Source organism: Mus musculus, chromosome 5, assembly GCF_000001635.26.
Source record: "Mus musculus strain C57BL/6J chromosome 5, GRCm38.p6 C57BL/6J".
In the NCBI taxonomy this organism is placed as follows: Eukaryota; Metazoa; Chordata; class Mammalia; order Rodentia; family Muridae; genus Mus; species Mus musculus.
In genome coordinates, this window is record NC_000071.6 from 108,120,209 (window position 1) to 108,138,087 (window position 17,879).

At 38.8% G+C, this 17,879-nt stretch overlaps 2 protein-coding genes across 10 annotated transcripts in view; one reads left to right on the forward strand and one right to left on the reverse strand.

The window, feature by feature from the left end:
* Positions 1-1,347: 1,347 nt before the first annotated feature.
* On the reverse strand, positions 1,348-12,412 carry Tmed5 (transmembrane p24 trafficking protein 5). Of its 4 annotated transcripts, none has more exons than NM_001361466.1 (4): positions 12,028-12,412; positions 9,810-9,907; positions 5,810-5,876; positions 1,348-4,551 (listed from the first exon to the last, which is right to left on the reverse strand). In NM_001361466.1, the coding sequence occupies exons 1-4, from the start codon at positions 12,214-12,216 to the stop codon at positions 4,333-4,335; spliced, it is 573 nt and encodes a 190-aa protein (NP_001348395.1). In that variant the 5' UTR covers positions 12,217-12,412; the 3' UTR covers positions 1,348-4,332. The 4 variants fall into 4 exon arrangements, with proteins under 4 accessions (NP_001348395.1, NP_083152.1, NP_001348396.1 ...); NM_028876.3 differs by having other exon boundaries at positions 5,693-5,876; NM_001361467.1 differs by lacking the exon at positions 5,810-5,876.
* A 40-nt stretch (positions 12,413-12,452) lies between these two features.
* The window catches only part of Ccdc18 (coiled-coil domain containing 18), a 107,852-nt gene continuing 102,425 nt past the window's right edge, over positions 12,453-17,879 (forward strand). For 4 of the 6 annotated variants that reach the window (XR_003955715.1, XM_006535251.4, XM_006535253.4 and 1 more), the window contains exons 1-3: positions 12,453-12,790; positions 15,214-15,356; positions 15,765-15,936. Coding sequence is in view for 5 of the 6 variants with exons in the window: in XM_006535251.4 (XP_006535314.1) it covers positions 15,217-15,356; positions 15,765-15,936 (312 nt within the window). In the remaining variant the exon portion in view is untranslated. Of the gene's footprint in view, positions 13,132-15,213; positions 15,357-15,764; positions 15,937-17,879 lie in introns of all 6 variants that reach the window. The other 2 variants (XM_006535252.4, NM_028481.1) reach the window with 2 other exon arrangements.

Genomic DNA, 17,879 nt, shown 5'->3' on the forward strand with positions numbered 1-17,879 from the left:
CAGGGTTTCTCTGTGTAGCCCTGGCTGTCCTGGAACTCACTTTGTAGAGCAGGCTGTCCTTGAACTCAGAAATCCACCTGCCTCTGCCTCCCAAGTGCTGGGATTAAAGGCGTGCACCACCACGCCCGGCATCTTTTTAAAGATTTATATGAGCACACTGTAGCTGTCTTCAGACATACCAGAAGAGGGCAGCAGATCCTGTTAGAGATGGTTTTGAGCAACCGCGTGGTTGCTGGGAATTGAATTTAGGACCCCTGGAAGAGCAGTTGGTGCTCTTAACCACTGAGCTAGTCTCCAGCCCTAGTCTATTCTTTAATGTTGGGTCAGAAAGTATTTATTCTATATTTGATGACTATTGCCAGTCAAATTTCCAGGGGCTGGGGAATTGTCTCAGTGAGGGCTAAGTGTTTGCCATGTAAGAAGCAGGATCTGAGTTTGGGACTTTAGCGCCCAAACAAAAAGCTGGATAGAGTAGGGCATGCTGGTAAATCCTAACAGACACGAGACAGGCAGTTGGAGCAGCTGTCTGGAGCTCACTTGCTAGCCAGTGCAGCAAACCGGTGACCCCCAGGCTAGCCTCAAACTCAGAGATCTGCTTTCCTCTGCTTCCTCAGTGCACCACTACCACCCAGCTTTTGTGGTTTCTTTGAATTAGGGAGTCGTATAGCACAGGCTTGCTTCCAATTTATGAAGATCCTCACTCAGTCTCTGGGATTAAAGGCATTCCTACCACATCTGTATTCATAACAGTTAATTATTTGTACAAATGTAGGAGTAACCTCAAAGGAGTTTTGACTTCTCAAGACCAGTTAGCTGGCTAACATTTAATATTCAAGGATAACTTGTATATATATTTTGAATAGATATTGCTTCCTGAGCCTAAAGAATATATATATATTCTTTTGTATGTATTCATGTGGGTGTATGTGCTGTGATTTACATATGAAGGTCAGAAGACAACTTTGTGGAGTCTGATTTGATCTCTCCTTCAACCTTAACTACAGGCTGTCAGACTTGCTTGGCAAGTGCTTCATACCCAGTATGCGTCCTGGGATAGAGGAGTGAACCCAGACTTTGGGCAACTGATGCTCTTTGCTTCTCTAATTCTTTTTTTTGTTTGTTTGTTTTTTTTTTTTTGTTTTTTTCGAGACAGGGTTTCTCTGTATAGCCCTGGCTGTCCTGGAACTCACTTTGTAGACCAGGCTGGCCTCGAACTCAGAAATCCGCCTGCCTCTGCTTCCCGAGTGCTGGGATTAAAGACCCTTTAGGTAAAAAATATATTTAAGCAATGGAGAAACCAAGTGAGTACAGTAATATAAAAACTTGATAGCTGTGGCCTTTCAAAATGTGAAAGAAAAACAAATTTACTTAAGATTGAAATTTTTAAAGAAGCTTTAAGGAGTAGGTAACAATTATGATAGGTTGGTAAGACTTCCTTGATAGTACCTTTTATTAGTTGTATGGAGCTCAGTACATAGTCTGTTGTTCATTTAAGATAAAAGTTCACAAATATAGTATATAGTGCCATATGAGCCACATTGTATTATACTCCAGAAGAAAAAAAATTACATGCTATATCAATGTATTTTAAAATTTCAGATAAAGAATTTTCACTGTAGGTACAAAATTACAGGTACTTGTTTGTTTTTGCTTTTGTTTTTTACTAAGTTTAAAACATCATGTTTAATTGTAAATATTCCTAAGTATATTTTGATTTATGTTTCAACAATGTCTTCTTACACTTACTTAGTCTCTGTTTATTGACATTCATATAAAAGAGCACACAGTCCAACTGCAACTAAGAACAATGATCTCTAAACTTGTTAAGCTACTGTAGTAATTTATACAATTAACAAGACAAAAATCAGAGCAAGTGATGGCTTACTTGATTTTAGTATAATTAAGACAGTAAGGTCAAAAAACTTCTATGAAGCAGAAAATACACATTTAAAAATAAACATTTTGGTTTTTGCTTACAATTTTACTTCTTTATGATTAATACAGGCAACATGGTTCTTAGTATCTTTTTACTTTTGTCTATAAAAATAAAATCTTTTAACATTCCTAAGTTATTCGATTTTCCAGCAAAGCTACTATGACCATTTTAAATGGCAGTGAGTAACTGAGTAAGAATTCAAAAAGTCAGTGGCACAAATTCCATACATACAAGATGATGTAACAGATACAGTGTTAAGTAAGCAGTTAAGAACACAGTACAGTATCAGCTGTATCTAAGAGGTAGGATTCTTAGTCACAGTCTTTCAGAAGAGACGCAGTGGACTCTGCTTTATCAGTTAGGATAGCTGTCTAGAGCTTGCTTCTCTTGCACTTAAAGTAGGGAAGAGAGTTTTTTTAGGCAACGATCTCATTGGCCTCTTTTCTGCATCTATTGTAGGAGCTTGGTTAGAAGCCTAGGGCATTTTTCTTGGTCAGTTATTGATCACATATAGTATTTATCTCACATTTTGAAAAGCCTCTGGATAGGGAAAAATAAATTTCTAGTTTCCTCCCAAGGGCCTGAGAAAGAGGAAACTATATTTTTGAACTATTCTGAGTATAAATTGTAAATGAAATCAGTATTTCTCTGGGTATCATAATTTTGTGTGTGAGGTAGCAGGGTAGTGCAAGATCATTAATACGTAATAAGAATTCCAGCAAAAAAAAATATGTGTATGTTTATATGGGTTCAATACCCAGATCTGACTATTGACTATCTCTACTTGACAATACATTTATTATAAACACTACAAGTGAGTGTAACTTAAATTCTGTTTCATGATAAACCTAAATCACTAGTACTTGAATAAAATTGTACTACAGACTGATAAACCAGAAAGGCAGAATGTTTTTGTATACATTGGCTTTTATTTCTACATTAGGTGTTTATAATTTGGGATTGTTCTAAGCCAATAAATGACCAGAGGTAATTTTGTGAGAGCTATAATAAAAACTGTAATAAATATGCATACCTAGTGCTAAGTCTTATGGTAGGAATATACATTTCACAAAATCTATCTGAACATTTATAATAAAAACAGTAATTAGAATAAAAAGCTATGACAAATACAATTTCTTCTGGGGAATTTTAGATTACCCTCCTTTGATCTGATCTTTATTATAATTGGGTTAGCAAGAAGAGCCCACCTGATTCTAGATGTTACACTTCTCTAGGTAAACTTGTTGGATCTGGTGTCATATTTATCTCATTTTTTTCCTTCATGTTTCTGATGGTTTTGAGAATTTAGAAAGGAGCTGTTTATTTACACTGATGTCAGATCTTTTCATTAGTATGTCCCTCACACCTGCTTGTGATAATGCATTATCAATACCAACTTAACACTGCTGATGCGTAATATAAAAATAAGTTCATCTTATCTCTAATTTAATCTTAGCTAACGTCTAGACAGAATGCATCTCAGTCACAAACATCAACTACCCTTTATATACCTTATATCAAAGACAAAGACACTGTCTAATTTTTATAAAGAAAGAATCCCTTTCCAGTTTTAATTATAAAAATGTTAGGTTTTGGAAGTATAGACTAAGTATATAAAAACTAATACTTGTGGATAATATTTCACATTATATTTGGTTGTAAAAATGATAGGAGTATTTTTTCAGTGGTATGCTTGTATTTACTTTTTTTGGAGAGATTTAGTAGAGAAAAGCTGATCTATTCAGTCCATGATTATATAATTATCAAATGATTTCTTCTTTTTTTCTTTTCTTTCTTCTTTTTTTTTTTTTTTTTGTTTATTTTTATTTTTATTTTTGTTTTTTCAAGACAGGGTTTCTCTGTATAGCCCTGGCTGTCCTGGAACTCACTTTGTAGACCAGGCTGGCCTCGAACTCAGAAATCCACCTGCCTCTGCCTCCCAAGTGCTGGGATTAAAGGCGTGCGCCACCACTGCCCGGCCATCAAATGATTTCTAATGTAAGGTATTGGAAACTTCTTTAACTTGTACCTGCCACATATACAGAGAAAATTCTAGGTAAAAGCAAACTGGTGGCATGTTTATGAACATTGTTAATTCATTTAATTCATATATGATATCTGGGAAAGATTTTTAACTTTAGGAAAATAGTTATTATGGCTTCATTCAATTAAATCTAAATTTTACATGACATCTTGTTTCATACTTAAGTATAAAACAAGTCAATAAAGTTATCTGGACATAATGATTTTCCTTTCATAATAAATTTTACATTATCTTACACTTACATACATTTCTAAAAATGTTATGGGAAATATGACTAATATCTTGACTGTGTAACAGTGTATTAGAATTTTCTACCTCTTTTTTTCAATGTTAAATAATCTGTGTTGGAGTTTTAAGTTCTACTTTTCCTCTTATCTTCAAATAGACTTTTCAGCGTATAAACTTGAATAGCTGACACCACCACCATGACCATCAAGTTAACCACAGACCAGAAATTGACTCTGTCAAAGTTGCTTTCTTGTATGTTTCGATCTCGAGCTTCAAATGCTCTAAGTAGAGTTTGTATGTGGCCACTTTTGCTTAGTCTGGACTTGATGCTGTTGATGGATTCCTGGAGATGAATACAATAATTTTACTATTAAAAATACTAAGAACATGTTTAACAATATGCTTCATGCTAGTTCTTAAAATACAAGACAATTTTTTAAATAGATGGGAATACAATTCAATTAAAGGGCAGGTATGACTTGTATCATCTAAAGAGCCCCCATGAAGTTATAACATAGTAAGGATAAATTTAAATTTCTTTAACAGAGGAATAATTCTTTAACCAGAAATCGAAAAAACAAGATCAAAGTATTTGAGTAGCATAGCACAGGGCCTTTTTTTGTTTTGTTTTTGTTTCTTTCAAAATAGGGTTTTTCTTTTCTTTTTTTTTTAAAGAATTTTAATATATTTTATTTATATGAGTACACTGTAGCTGTCTTCAGACACACCTGAAGAGAGCATCGGATCCCATTACAGATGGTTGTGAGCCACCATGTGGTTGCTGGGAATTGGAACTCAGGATTCTGAAAGAGCAGTCAGTGCTCTTAACCATTGAGCCATCAATCCAGCTCAAAAACCAGATTTTTCTATGTAGCTGTGGCTGTCCTAGAAGTTGCTCTGTGGGCTAGGCTGGACTTGAACTCAGACAGATCTGCTTGCCTCTGCCTCCTGAATGCTGGAATTACAGGCATGTGCCACCACTGCCCGGCAGCAACAGGACTTTTATATATACTGTCTCTCTTGTAGTCCTGACAATTTTACCTAACACATTTTTGTGTCTATAATACTTTACTGTTTGAATGTTAGTTATGTCATCCAGGCAGCTTCAATGTAATTACACAGAGTCTGGAGTGATACAAGAGGCACAAGCCATGGATTGACAGCAACACCTGTAAGACTTTAGACCTGTGAAATTCACTTCAGATTTGTGAGACAATAAATCCATTTTGTTGTTGTTGTTGTTGTTTAAAGTTTCACTACATCTGAAAAAAGGGTATTTTCATGATAGGATTCACTTAAGATATGTGATTTGAAAAACTAATTAATAAGAGGATAAACATAACATTGAGACTTGAAATGATATAAAAAAATGGCAAAACCAACAGTTTCTGGAAAATACAGCTAAGATTGCTTAGTTCAATCCCTGACATATAGTAAAACACTGGATGCTGGATTGTCATTACTTATTAAAAGGGCCTACTAACCAGGATATCTTCTAGCTTCATCTCCAGGACATCTGTATTAGTAATATACTTTTTCCAGTCTTCTTGGCCTTGAACCTCTTCTCCCATATTATCCAGGATCAATTCAAAGAAAATTACCTTCTCAGAAATGGTGCTGAATGTGTTATCAAAGCAGAACATGTAATCACCATCTTCAGTCTCTATACTACATTTAAAAAAAAGGGCACACTTTTAGTATTCTGTATTTCTATTTGGGAAACAACCTGGACACATCTATTCAAATATTTTCAAGTTTCACACACTTGGAACTTACTTGGCCAATTATGTTATATTGATCTAATTATTTTGAGGTGGGGCCTGGGAAAAATACCATTCACAGCTGAAATACATGATAAGTCCTAATAAGCTTTAATATTTATACTTTATTTAAAGAAATTCTATATTAAGTCCTATTCATAGGCAACTTTAACAACCAATCTACCCTTCAATTGAGATTATTCTTTAAACTGTGTTTTGTTTAATTTTCAAAAGCAGTGATTGTTAAAACTGGAGAGATGGTTCAGTGGTTAAGAGAACTTGCTACCAGGCAGTGGTGGCGCATGTCTTTAATCCCAGTACTTGGGAGGCAGAGGCAGGTGGATTTCGAGTTCTGAAATCCAGCCTGATCTACAGAGTGAGTTCCAGGACAGCCAAGGCTACACAGAGCCATTACAGATGGTTGTAAGCTACCATGTGGTTGCTGGGAATTGAACTCAGGACTTTTGGAAGAGCAGAAGAGCAATCAGTGCTCTTAACTGCTGAGCCATCTCCCTAGCCCTACCTATGAATGAATCTTATTCCATACAAAAGATAATTTTCTTTAGTAAGACTTCTTATAAGGGCTTAGTTATGTCCACAAATTTTCTCTCTTAGATAAACCTTTCTGGATATATTTACACTATCTGTCATTCAATTTTCAATTTCTCAAGAGAGACTTCAATTGGGATTAGAGGATCTGAGAAGGGGGAGTGGGGAGTCAGAGCTGCTCTTTTTATTGTTGCTCAACATTAGAGTTATTTTTACATCCTTCTAATATCTTTAATTCATTGTCTTTATTAAATTGGACATTAACTTGCACCTCCTTATATCTCAGCATATTTTGTCTATATTTCTCTTTGGTTGTCACTCAGCATTCTATAGTTATGCTTGACAAAGGCAGGCTCTTCAGTGAAACTCAGATCTATTTGGCACCTGTTAATTTGGGGGCAAGAGTCATGGTCAGCATGGTGAGCTCTAGGACAGTCAGGGATACATAGAGAGACCCTGTCTTAACACAAACAAACAAAGCCCTAAAACTGCTAAGAGCATGTAGCTCAGAGATGGACCCTTTGACCAGCAATATACCTTTATAGTGTCCAGGTTTTACTGTTATGCCTTTCTTTCTTTCTTTTTTTTTTTTTTTTTTTTTGAGACAGGGTTTCTCTGTATAGCCCTGGCTGTCCTGGAACTCACTCTGTAGACCAGGCTGACCTCGAACTCAGAAATCTGCCTGCCTCTGCCTCCCAAGTGCTGGGATTAAAGGCGTGCACCATCACTCCCCGGCGCCTTTCTTTTATATACATATATGTATGTGTGTGTGTATATATATATATATATACATATATAAAATTTTCTGAAACACAAATACAACCTGTGATAATCATGTTTTATGTTAATTTCACTTTATTTCTAGTTTATTTTTTCTTTGAGCATTGTGAATAGTTTTACATTACAAATTATTCAACTCACTACACTTGTCCACAATTCGTGCCACTATTTTTATATATTGTACCTCTTTCGACCCTTATTACATTGGAAGATGGTGTAATTGGTTATGTCTAGGTAAAGTGAAGAACAAATCTAGTAAGCTGATGACATAGCTTGTTGAGGGCCATGATGCGGCTTGGCTGGCCTGCCCTCCTTTTGGCGCTGGGGATTAAATCCAGGCCTGGAACACACGAAGCAAGCACTCAGCCTGGAACACATGAAGCAAGCACTCAGCCACTGAGCTTCATCTCCAGACCAAACGCTTGCTTTTCTGATTTTCAAATTAATAGGTTTTTCTATAACACTGCTCAGAGTTTGCCGGTATTTTTTTTTTTTTCAAGCTCCTCATTTTATTTGTATATGAAAATTTCTCCCAAGGCTTGGCCCCATGAAAATGTTTAGAGATGACTGGATCATAAGTGTTGTATGGACTATTTGGAAGTAGGGCCTACATCGAGAAAACAGAATGGAGAGTGACAGTGGTGTGTGTCCTTGAACCTGGTCCCTTCTCTTTTTTCTGCTCTATTTGCCATGAAGTGAGACGCTTTGCTCCTCTAAATGTTCTGATCACAATATTCTTTGCTCACCATGTATGTGCCTACAATAAAATGGAACATAGTAACTGTGCTGGTTTGAGTGAAAATGGCCCCCAAAGGTTCATAGGGAGTGGTGTTTATTAAGAGGTGTGTCCCCATAGGAAGAAGTGTGCCAGTGTGGGTAATCTTTGAGTTTTCAAATGTTTAAGCCATGTCTGTCTCTTCCTGCTACCTGCTGATCCAAATGTGGAAGTCTCAGCTGGCTCTCCATGACTGCCTTCATGCAGCTATGCTTCCTGCCAACACAATAAATGAACTGAACCTCTGATCCTATGTTTAATGTCCCAATTAAACATTTTCCTTTATAAGAGTTGCCGTGATCATGGTGTCTCTTCACAGCATTAAAAACCTAAAGACAGTAACCATAAACTGAAATCTATGAAATCAAAAAATAAACCTTATTTCCTTTAAGTTGACTTTCTTAGATACTTTGTCTTAGGCAGAACAAATACTGGTGAATAAAGTGAGGAATGAGGGCTGGCGAGATGGCTCATTGGTTAAGAGCGCTGACTGCTCTTCTGAAGGTCCAGAGTTCAAATCCCAGCGACCACATGGTGGCTCACAACCATCTGTAATGAGATCTGATGCCCTCTTCTGGTGTGTCTGAAGACAGCTACAGTGTACTTACATATAATAAATAAATAAATCTTTAAAAAAAAAAAAGTGAGGAATGACTTTAAAAAGATAGAAAAGAGATAAAAATAAAAAGATAGAAAGTAATGATTATTTCCTAAGAAAAACTTTCTATCATACTCAACGTATATCAACATTTGTATTGACTTTTATGATAATGTAAAACTGGTTGATGACTCTTCAGAGGGTCTGACCTGTACCTCACAGGCTGCCAGTGCTCGTCAGAGGATGATTATGAATGTAGCTCAACACAAAACAGTAAAACTTGCTAAAAATATGAAACCTTTTTTTTTTTTGTAATTTCTCTTTTATAACTTGATTACACAGTTCTGAGTGTAAACTCTGGAGATTGTATTATAGTGTCAAAAGGTTAAACACACCTGAGTATTCCATGGGGGATGATACTGATCCAAAAAGGGCAAGACATATATACATACAGCAGGTGGATGGATCTCTGTGAGTTCAAGGCCAGACTGGTCTACAGAGTGAATTCCAGGACAGCCAAGGCTGCACAGAAAACCCACTATCTCGAAAAAAAAAAACAAAAAGAAAAACAAAAACAGCTGCACATCATGGTGAACACCTTTAATTCTAGCATCCATGAGGCAGAGGTAAGCAGGTCTTTGAGTTCCAGTCCAATCAGTTACGTGATTGAGATCCTGTCTCAAAAACAAAGAAAACCAAATATTTTTTTTCTTAGCCAAGAAGGCAGATATAAAATGCCACAACAGATTAACAAAAGCACAGGAAGAAATTAGCTGGGTGTGGTGTTCTCCATAGTAAACACCTATGATCACACCCACTGGAGGAGGCAAAAGCAGGAGGATTCCTTGATCCCAAGAAATAGAGTAACAGACTGTAGTGACAGACAGACAAAGTGGAAATGAGTACATCTTAATTTGGAAAAACGGCCCACTATCAAAGCCCGTGCAAAATCATACAGCTATGGACGTGCTGACGTCCTGGTCCTCTCTTCCTTTCACTAGAGTCAGCTAAACAGACTCAATGGAGATACCTGGGCATGGTGGCATGCACCTGTCATACTAGCACTTAGGAGTCCAAGGTTAAAGAACTGCTGCATTCCAAGCCTGCCTGTCCCACCCCCAGTGTCTCAATCAACTTACGTATGAACACCATCTGATTTTCTTTGTTCAAAAACTAAGGTTCTGCCCTCTGGAGAGGTAAGGTGGAAATCAATATCTAATTCTCCTCCATCTAAAACCTAGAGAAGAGAAAAATACATATTACAAACTTTGAAAATACAAAGTTCTATCAAATAAACCATGTGATGTCAAGATTTTAAAAAGATTTTATCTATTAATGTATTTATTGGAAACAGGGTCTCTTTATGTGGCCCCGGCTGTCTTGGAACTCACTATGAAAACCAGGCTTGGCCAGCCTTTGCTTCCTTCGGAGTGCTGGGATTAAAGGCATGCATCCCCATTTAAAAGATGTGCACGTGGAGGCCAGAGGTTGACATCCTGTATTGTGCTCCAACTTACTTTTGAGACAGGGTCTTATTACATAGCCCAGGCTAGCCTTACCTTGTCATCTTCCTCTCTTAGCCTCCTGAGTATTTAGAATTATCAGCATACAGTACCATGCTTGCTTGCAAGGAAAGTTCTGATGAATAAAATTTCTTTTCTTACCTAGATTCTTTCACTAAACCCATAGCTGGTTTCCCTGTGCCTAGTTTTACTTCCTTTAAATCTGCCTTTCACAGTCTACCTACCTATCTGCTTAATCTTACATGGCCTTGCAAAAAATAAGGGAAAAGGTATTCATCACAAAACACATTTATGGTCCCTTCTGCGTTGCCTCGATGTGTGGTCTATTTTCTTCCTTTGCTACTCCTACCCTAAGACCTGACAGTCTTCAAAGCTAATAAAACCCCAGTACTTATAGTATGCCTCGGAACACTTAAACTATACATCCTACAATCACAATGTCTAGTCAATTCTTCCCTTTTCTAAAACTGGCCTCATTCCTTGCATTCTTAACTCATTTTCAGATTTATTTTTATTTTCTCCAACAATCCTATTCTCTGAAAACCAAAAATCATGCTTTATTCAAATTGCCTGTAGGATGTGATGGTTCATGCTGTAATACCAGTCCTGGGTGGGGGGGGAGGACACGACTTAGAGAAGGACTCCTGTGAGATCGGAGGCTAGCCTGGGCTAAATACTGAATTCAATGCCATTGGATACATAGTTGAAACCTTGTCACAAAAACCAGAGCAACCAACCATCCATCCAACCACAGCCTACCAAACCCATCAAGCCCAAACAAAGCCTGCCTATGAACCCCCAAACTCCTGAGAACCAGGTTTTTCTCAGTTTGTTCCTCCTCCTGGAACAATTCCTTGCATACATTAATTGTTCAGTAAATGCTAAACTTTTGTTCACAAGTGGAAATCAAGAAATATTAAGCTGTAACCTTAGTTGTGCTGAGATTTTTGTATATTATGACTTTAGATACTTCCTGTAATTACTGTAAACATCTATAAATAATCCCAAAGGCTCCACATATAAAAGTTTTACATAAGAATTAAAAAAAGATTTAATAATAAGCGTATTCTGCTGATACTAAAAAGAAAACAATGACACGGGAAGAAAGCTGACAAAGTTCAATGGAAGAAAGGTCATACACTATTATCTTATTTGATTTCAAAGTGATGGATGTACACCCGGGATGACAATGTACCACTAAATACAGCAACAGTCCATTTCAACACATTTCAAAATCTGACTTAGAGATCTTCGCATGGACACAATTCAATACTCCCAAGACTGGGTTTCACTATGCAGCCTTGACTGTTCAGAGATCCACTTGCCTCTGCCACGGGAATGCTGGGGTTAGAGGCGTGTGCCACCACTGCCCAGCCACAATTCAAAACATCGTGCCGATTTTATAATATCGGGATTTGGTGAAAGTGGTGAGAGTGAGTCAAACAAGTGTTATCACTTCGTCCAATAATAAAGAAGAACGTGTATCAACCCCTTACAGCGAACTTCTCAGAACTGTAGGGTATGTAAACTAGCTTGAAATGGCTTGGGGGAATTAAGAAACAAAGAGTAACGCCATTGACGTCACCAGTGCTGGCCTCTTTCCGACCAGAGGAAAGGGAAGAGAGAGGGTAGGTGTCAATTTTAGGACTGGCCAAACTTGTGAGTTCCAGGCTCCCAGGAGCCCCGCTTAAGTACGCCTGCGCCAAGCAGGCCAGTTTCCCAGGAGACCCTCCTCGGATTCACCTCGGTCGCTGTCCCACCTTTTCCAAGTAGGTGAGAGGCGACCATGTGGTGCGGCCCGGCCCAAGGAAGGCTAGCCCACTTCCGCACTTACTTGGTATTCGATCTCCAACGATGCCTTCAGGGGCATGGGCTGGTAGAAACACTCCTTCCGGCCGGCCGGCAGCGTGAAGGTAAAATCACTGTCCAAAGAGGGTGTGAAGCCGGCCGCCCCGCGCAGCAACGCTGCGGGCAGAGCGGACAGGAGCAGCACGGGGAATGGCAGCCACATCCTGCCGCCCATCCCTGTCGATCTCTGCCTGGACGCGTGTAGGGAGGTGCGGGATACTGGTGTCTCCGATTTGAAATCCCGATCTGAGGGAACTTCAGGCAGCGGCGAGCCTCACTCTCTTGGAAGGTGGAAGCACTGCCTTCCACTGGGCCGGGCGAGGGCGGGGCCAGCGTCCCCTTTCGGCTGCCTTCTGGGTTTCGCATCCTTCCTTCACACCAGACTTGTCGGTTTCGGCTTCCCTCACACACGCCAATCAACGTTGGCGGGGGTAACGACGGGAAATGTAGTCCGAGGTGACCACGGCACGCCGCTCATCCGCGCTTCCAGACTCATTTCCCGGCATGCCCTGCGCCCCGCTCCCGTTCGCAGAGCCCCGCGTGGTGGGCGGGGTCGGGGCCCGGGAGGCGGGTCCCAACGGCTGCCGCGGCGGTTCGAACTCGGCGCCTCGGAGGTTCGCTGGTTCTCCTCATCGAGAGTCAGAGGCTTCCATGTCGTGGGCTGCGAGAGTGTCCCAGGCTTCCGAGCGCAGAGGAGGCTCGCGGTGCGCCGTGGTCTGGGGACGCTAACCCCGCCTGCGATCTGGGTGGTGAGCAAACGCCTCCTGGCTGGAAAAGGGCTTTCCCGAGGGGTTTGTTTTCTCTTGGGACAGTCGACCTGCGCCTGGCCTGCTTGTGAGGCGTTTTCTTTTATTTGAGGCAGAATCGGAAAGGAGGCTGCCAGACTTTGCTCTACTCCCTACAGGCAGATGGAGGACCTCTTTCTTGAAATAAAATACTGTATAAAACCATGTACTCTTTCTCAAGCGGAAAGTCCTGTCACAGGATTTTATAGAGTGTAAAGTGCTTGTCCTTCGCTCGATGAGTGTGCGTGTGTGAGAACTCATTTTTCACTAGACTTGAAGATACGGTTGTCAGGGCCGCCCTATAGGTAAGATGATAAGCCTTTCTACGTACACATACTACAGGTAAACGTAGGAAAATGAGGATGTTTAAATACCAGACGTATCCAATTCTGAACGGCTAGAAAATTCTTACGTGAAAATGCACAAGTTGCTGAACGTAAAAGCCTGACTTAAATGGTGTCCTACAGTACTGATCAGCATTTTCTAGTCTCAAGTTTCTTCTTTTCTCTCCTCCATTATTCTGTACGAAGCTAGAGATGTTGCATAGATGTGAAGTAGCATGGATTCCTGAGCCACTGACTGGGGAAGTCTTCCAGCTTATGCAGAAGCAAATTTGTTAAAAAGAAAACCAGAAACAGGGTAGAAAAGGGTAGAAACATTTACATCTACAAAATATCTCGTTTAATTTTAGGCCTCAACTTTTTCCAATAAGGTGCGAGGTGTTTTTTTGTTTTTGTTTTTTTTTCCAATCCACCCTACTCCTGAGAAATTTTGCGTGGGAAATTAATGTACCAGGACCGTTTTTACCTGAGTGAGGGAGGGAGAAGGCAGTTTATTCATTTATCCGTTCAAAATAATTGAGTTTTCCTAAGTGCATTACACTCTTGAACATAATAGGTGGGAATTAATAATATCTGTAACCCAAATTTTAAGAAAGGCAATGAAAGAGGTGCTACAGTGAAAAAAAAATTAAATGGAATATGAGAGAGAAGTGAAATTGTAAGATTATGCAGAAAGTTCTATAGTAGGAGTGGAAATTCTAAAACTTTTTAGTTTTTATTTTAGTAATTACAATAATAAAGCATCCTTTACTGTGATTTCAAGAATATTAATTTTACTCTGTGTCTGTGGGTGTTTGGGATCCTCTGAAACTCGAGTTACAGACCATTGTAAGCTACCATGTGGGGGCTGAGAATATCAGTGGCAACCCTTTGAAAGAGCAATGCCTTTAAACCCAGAGCCATCTCTCCAGCCCATCATGATCTTTCTTTTTTTTTTCTTTTTTTTTTTTTTAAGATTTATTTATTATTTATTATATGTAAGTACACTGTAGCTGTCTTCTGACATTCCAGAAGAGGGAGTCAGATCTCGTTACGGATGGTTGTGAGCCACCATGTGGTTGCTGTGATTTGAACTCTGGACCTTTGGAAGAGCAGTCAGGTGCTCTTACCTGCTGAGCCATCTCACCAGCCCCATGATCTTTCTTTTATGGCCAAGAAACTTAGTTTCATGCTCACAGGTTGGTGCAGCAAACAGTTCACTGCATGTAGTTCTATGAGTTGAACTGCTAACTGTCATTTTTGTTTTGTTTTGTATTTTTTTGAGACCATGTCATACTATACAGGCCAGGTTGGCTTTGCGCTCACAGAGACCCACTTGCCTCTACTTCCCAAGTGCTAGGATTAAAGGAATGGTAACCATATCCACTCTCTACATGTCATTTTGATCTGTGATTATGACTCGCGAGTGTTGTTAAATTTTACAACCACTGTGAATGGGAGGAGATAACTTACCTGGTAATAATAGCTTTTAAGAATTTATGGAAGATTTTTGTTTTGTTTTGTTTTGTTTTGTTCTTTTTTGAGACAGGGTTTCTCTGTATACCCCTGGCTGTCCTGGAACTCACTCTGTAGACCAGGCTGGCCTCGAACTCAGAAATCCACTTGCCTCTGCCTCCTGAGTGCTGGGATTAAAGGCATGGGCCACCACGCCCGACAGAAGATTGTTGTAACATCAGATATCCAGGGCTTCTAAAGTTAAGTTTTAACATCTCATATTGAAGTTAATTAGAAAACTATACCTTGATTCAAATCTCAGATTGATCCTCTAAAATTGTGTGACTTTGAGCAAATTCATCTTCTACGAAAAAATTGCATCCATTCATTTGTGTGTGTCTGTGTGTGATGAGTGTCATGACTGTGGAAGGCAATGGACAACCTGTGGGAGCCTCTCCTCTACCCTGATCTGTTGGTCCTGAGGAGCACCCTCGGTTCTCAGTCTTGGTGCCAAGCACAGGTTTTTCAATTTTATTGCTGTGAGATTATTTTAATTTATACCATAAAATCTTCAGGCTAACTCCAAGAAGTTTCTTTCTATTTTTTGTTAAGGAAATGGAATTTATCTCATCAGACTACTGTACTAAAGACAACGACAATGAGGAGGAAAGTTTGCTTGCAAACGTTGCTTCATTAAGACATGAACTCAAAATAACAGAATGGAGTTTGCACAATTTAGGGGAAGAGTTATCCAGGCAAGGAAATAAAATCACATGAATAAATTGTAAAGTATTTATAAATGTAAAATGGCTAGATTTCATTATATGTTCTGTTTAGTATGTCCCGGGACTAAGACATAATTGTGAAAGTGGAAATATTAACAAACATTTACATATTAAGAAAACATCTTTAATATATCAGGAACCAGTATACAATATATATTCAGATTACTTATCTTTCATTATTGTAGCTGCTTTTTTATTCCTGAAGTAAAGAGATTCATGAAATATATAGCTAATGTAAACTAATTGTGATTTACTGAAAGTGTGTTGGAAACACAGTCTTATGCTCATAACTTTGGATCTAATTTCTGATTATTATATGTAGAAATTTGTGGTAAAAAGTATGTCAGAAATGATCTGTAGTTTTCCTTTTTTCTGTAGTGTTAGTCCAAGTGAAAATTCTGAGTATGTCTGCAGTCCTTCAAGATCTGAAAGGCTTATTTTGGAAGAACTCACCCAACCTAGCCACCTGGGACGTTTGATTTACCCACCTTATAAGAAAGTTTGTAAAACATCTGATAGTACTGATTATCAAAAGAAATCAAGAGATCAGGTTATTATCTTTAGATCTGATTATTTAAAATATCTTCCTTTGCATGTCTTATGTTTTTACATTATTATAGTCTTTTACTATAGTTATTGTGATTGAAATATAATTGTTCTTTTTAAATATATGTGGATGAGTGTTTTGTCTGCATATGATGTAGAGGTCAGAAAAGTGTGTTGGATCCCCTGAAACCTGAGTTAAAAGTCCTGAGTTCTGGGCAGTAAGTTCCAGTTGTAAGTTTCTATGTGGATGCTAGAAATTGAACCCAGTCCTTGAGAAAACAACTCGTGCTCTTAATTGCCACCTCCCCAGCTCCATAATTATTCCTGTCTGAGGCCAGCTCTGGCGGTTCTTCTGGTTCTGTCTTGAGGGTAGCTGAGGCCGGGAAGAGTGTAGGCAGGGGCAAGACTTGGTCTTGCAAGATATTTAGGGTTGCTTTTTTGTTTTGTTTTGTTTTTGTTTTTTGCTTTTTTTTTTTTTTTTTTGGTTTTTCGAGACAGGGTTTCTCTGTGTAGCCCAGGCTGTCCTGGAACTCACTCTGTAGACCAGGCTGGCCTTGAACTCAGAAATACACCTGCCTCTGCCTCTCGAGTCCTGGGATCAAAGGCGTGCGCCACCACGCCCGGTTTAGGGTTGCTTTTTAATAATAAAATGTTTACCTGTCCTAAGTCTAAGTTACTTGTAATGGTAGCTGACCTGCCTGTCTGAGTTCCTCTGAGGCCAGAAACTGCAGTCTCTGTAGTTCAGCATCTTATAGTAAAACAGTGGGGAGTTAAGCAAAGGATTAATGGCTAGGGCTGTTTTTCTCTCTTGCCCAGAAGCCTTGCCTCTGCTTGTCAGGCTGTAGAGATGTTTGGAGCAATAAACTTTGAACCAGGAGAAGAATATCATGCTCCCAGAAGGAAAAACTTACTCAAGTATATATGCATAAACTCACATAAATTTGTATTTAAATTCACACATGTGCATTTATACATCTTCATACATTCCTGTTGGGGCCAGCTACATGCTTATGTCATAATTACATACTCACACACATAATTAAGAAGTAATCTATTTGTGTATATAGCATGACTACAAGACATCTTCACTGTTCTGCAGAGATCTGCTCAAAATGGATGGGCTAATGCCTAGTGATTATTATATATATTTAATAGTAAGAGGAAAAGCCTATTAGAAGGAATTTTTCCTCAACTGTAATCTCTTTGGCCTTGTCTAGAAAAGCAAATCCATCATGGCCTTACAGTCCATAGTGGAACCATCTCAGGAAGATCACCTGCCAGTTTTTAGCTTCTCCTAGATGGTTCCTAACATGTTCCTTTTATACTCTAACTTTTTTTTAAAAGATTTATTTATTTATTATATGTAAGTACATTGTAGCTGTCTTTAGACACTCCAGAAAAGGGCACCAGATCTCGTTACAGATGGTTGTGAGTCACCATGTGGTTGCTGGGAATTGAACTCAGGACCTTTGGAAGAGCAGTCAGTGCTCTTAACCGCTGAGCCATCTCTCCAGCCCATACTCTAACTTTTTATGCAACGAAAACTCCACAGTTAAGAGGAATACTATGAAGTTTTCAATGTATTATGTAAAATTGCCAATGTATATTATATAAATTTTAAAAGTAAAGTATATGTTAGGTTTTTTTTATATAAAGAAGAAATGCAAGTGAGTAATTATTTATATGCATTTGGAATCACTAAAAAATCAAATTATAAAGATACAGTAAAAAGCCAGGCATGGTGGTGTCTCACACCTATAATCTTAGCACTTGGAAGACTGAGCTAGGAGAATTCCAGGGTAGCCTGTCCTGAAAATTTATATCAAACAAACAAAGCAACAAAAAGGCTGACGATTTAGCTCAGTTGGTAGAGTTCTTGCTTAGTAAGCGTGGGCCTTGGGTCTGACTTTGAGCAGTTCATAAATTGGGCATAATAACTTTGTCCAA

Bases quoted from the DNA above. Each gene is read 5' to 3' on its own strand.
- Tmed5 (NM_028876.3), bottom strand. From the start codon at position 12,216: ATGGGCGGCAGGATGTGGCTGCCATTCCCCGTGCTGCTCCTGTCCGCT. The intron at 9,908-12,027 runs GTAAGTGCGGAA...TCTCTTCTCTAG, and splicing joins CGTTGGAGATCGAATACCAA to GTTTTAGATGGAGGAGAATT. The intron at 5,877-9,809 runs GTAAGTTGATTG...TTTTAAATGTAG, and splicing joins AAATCAGATGGTGTTCATAC to TATAGAGACTGAAGATGGTG.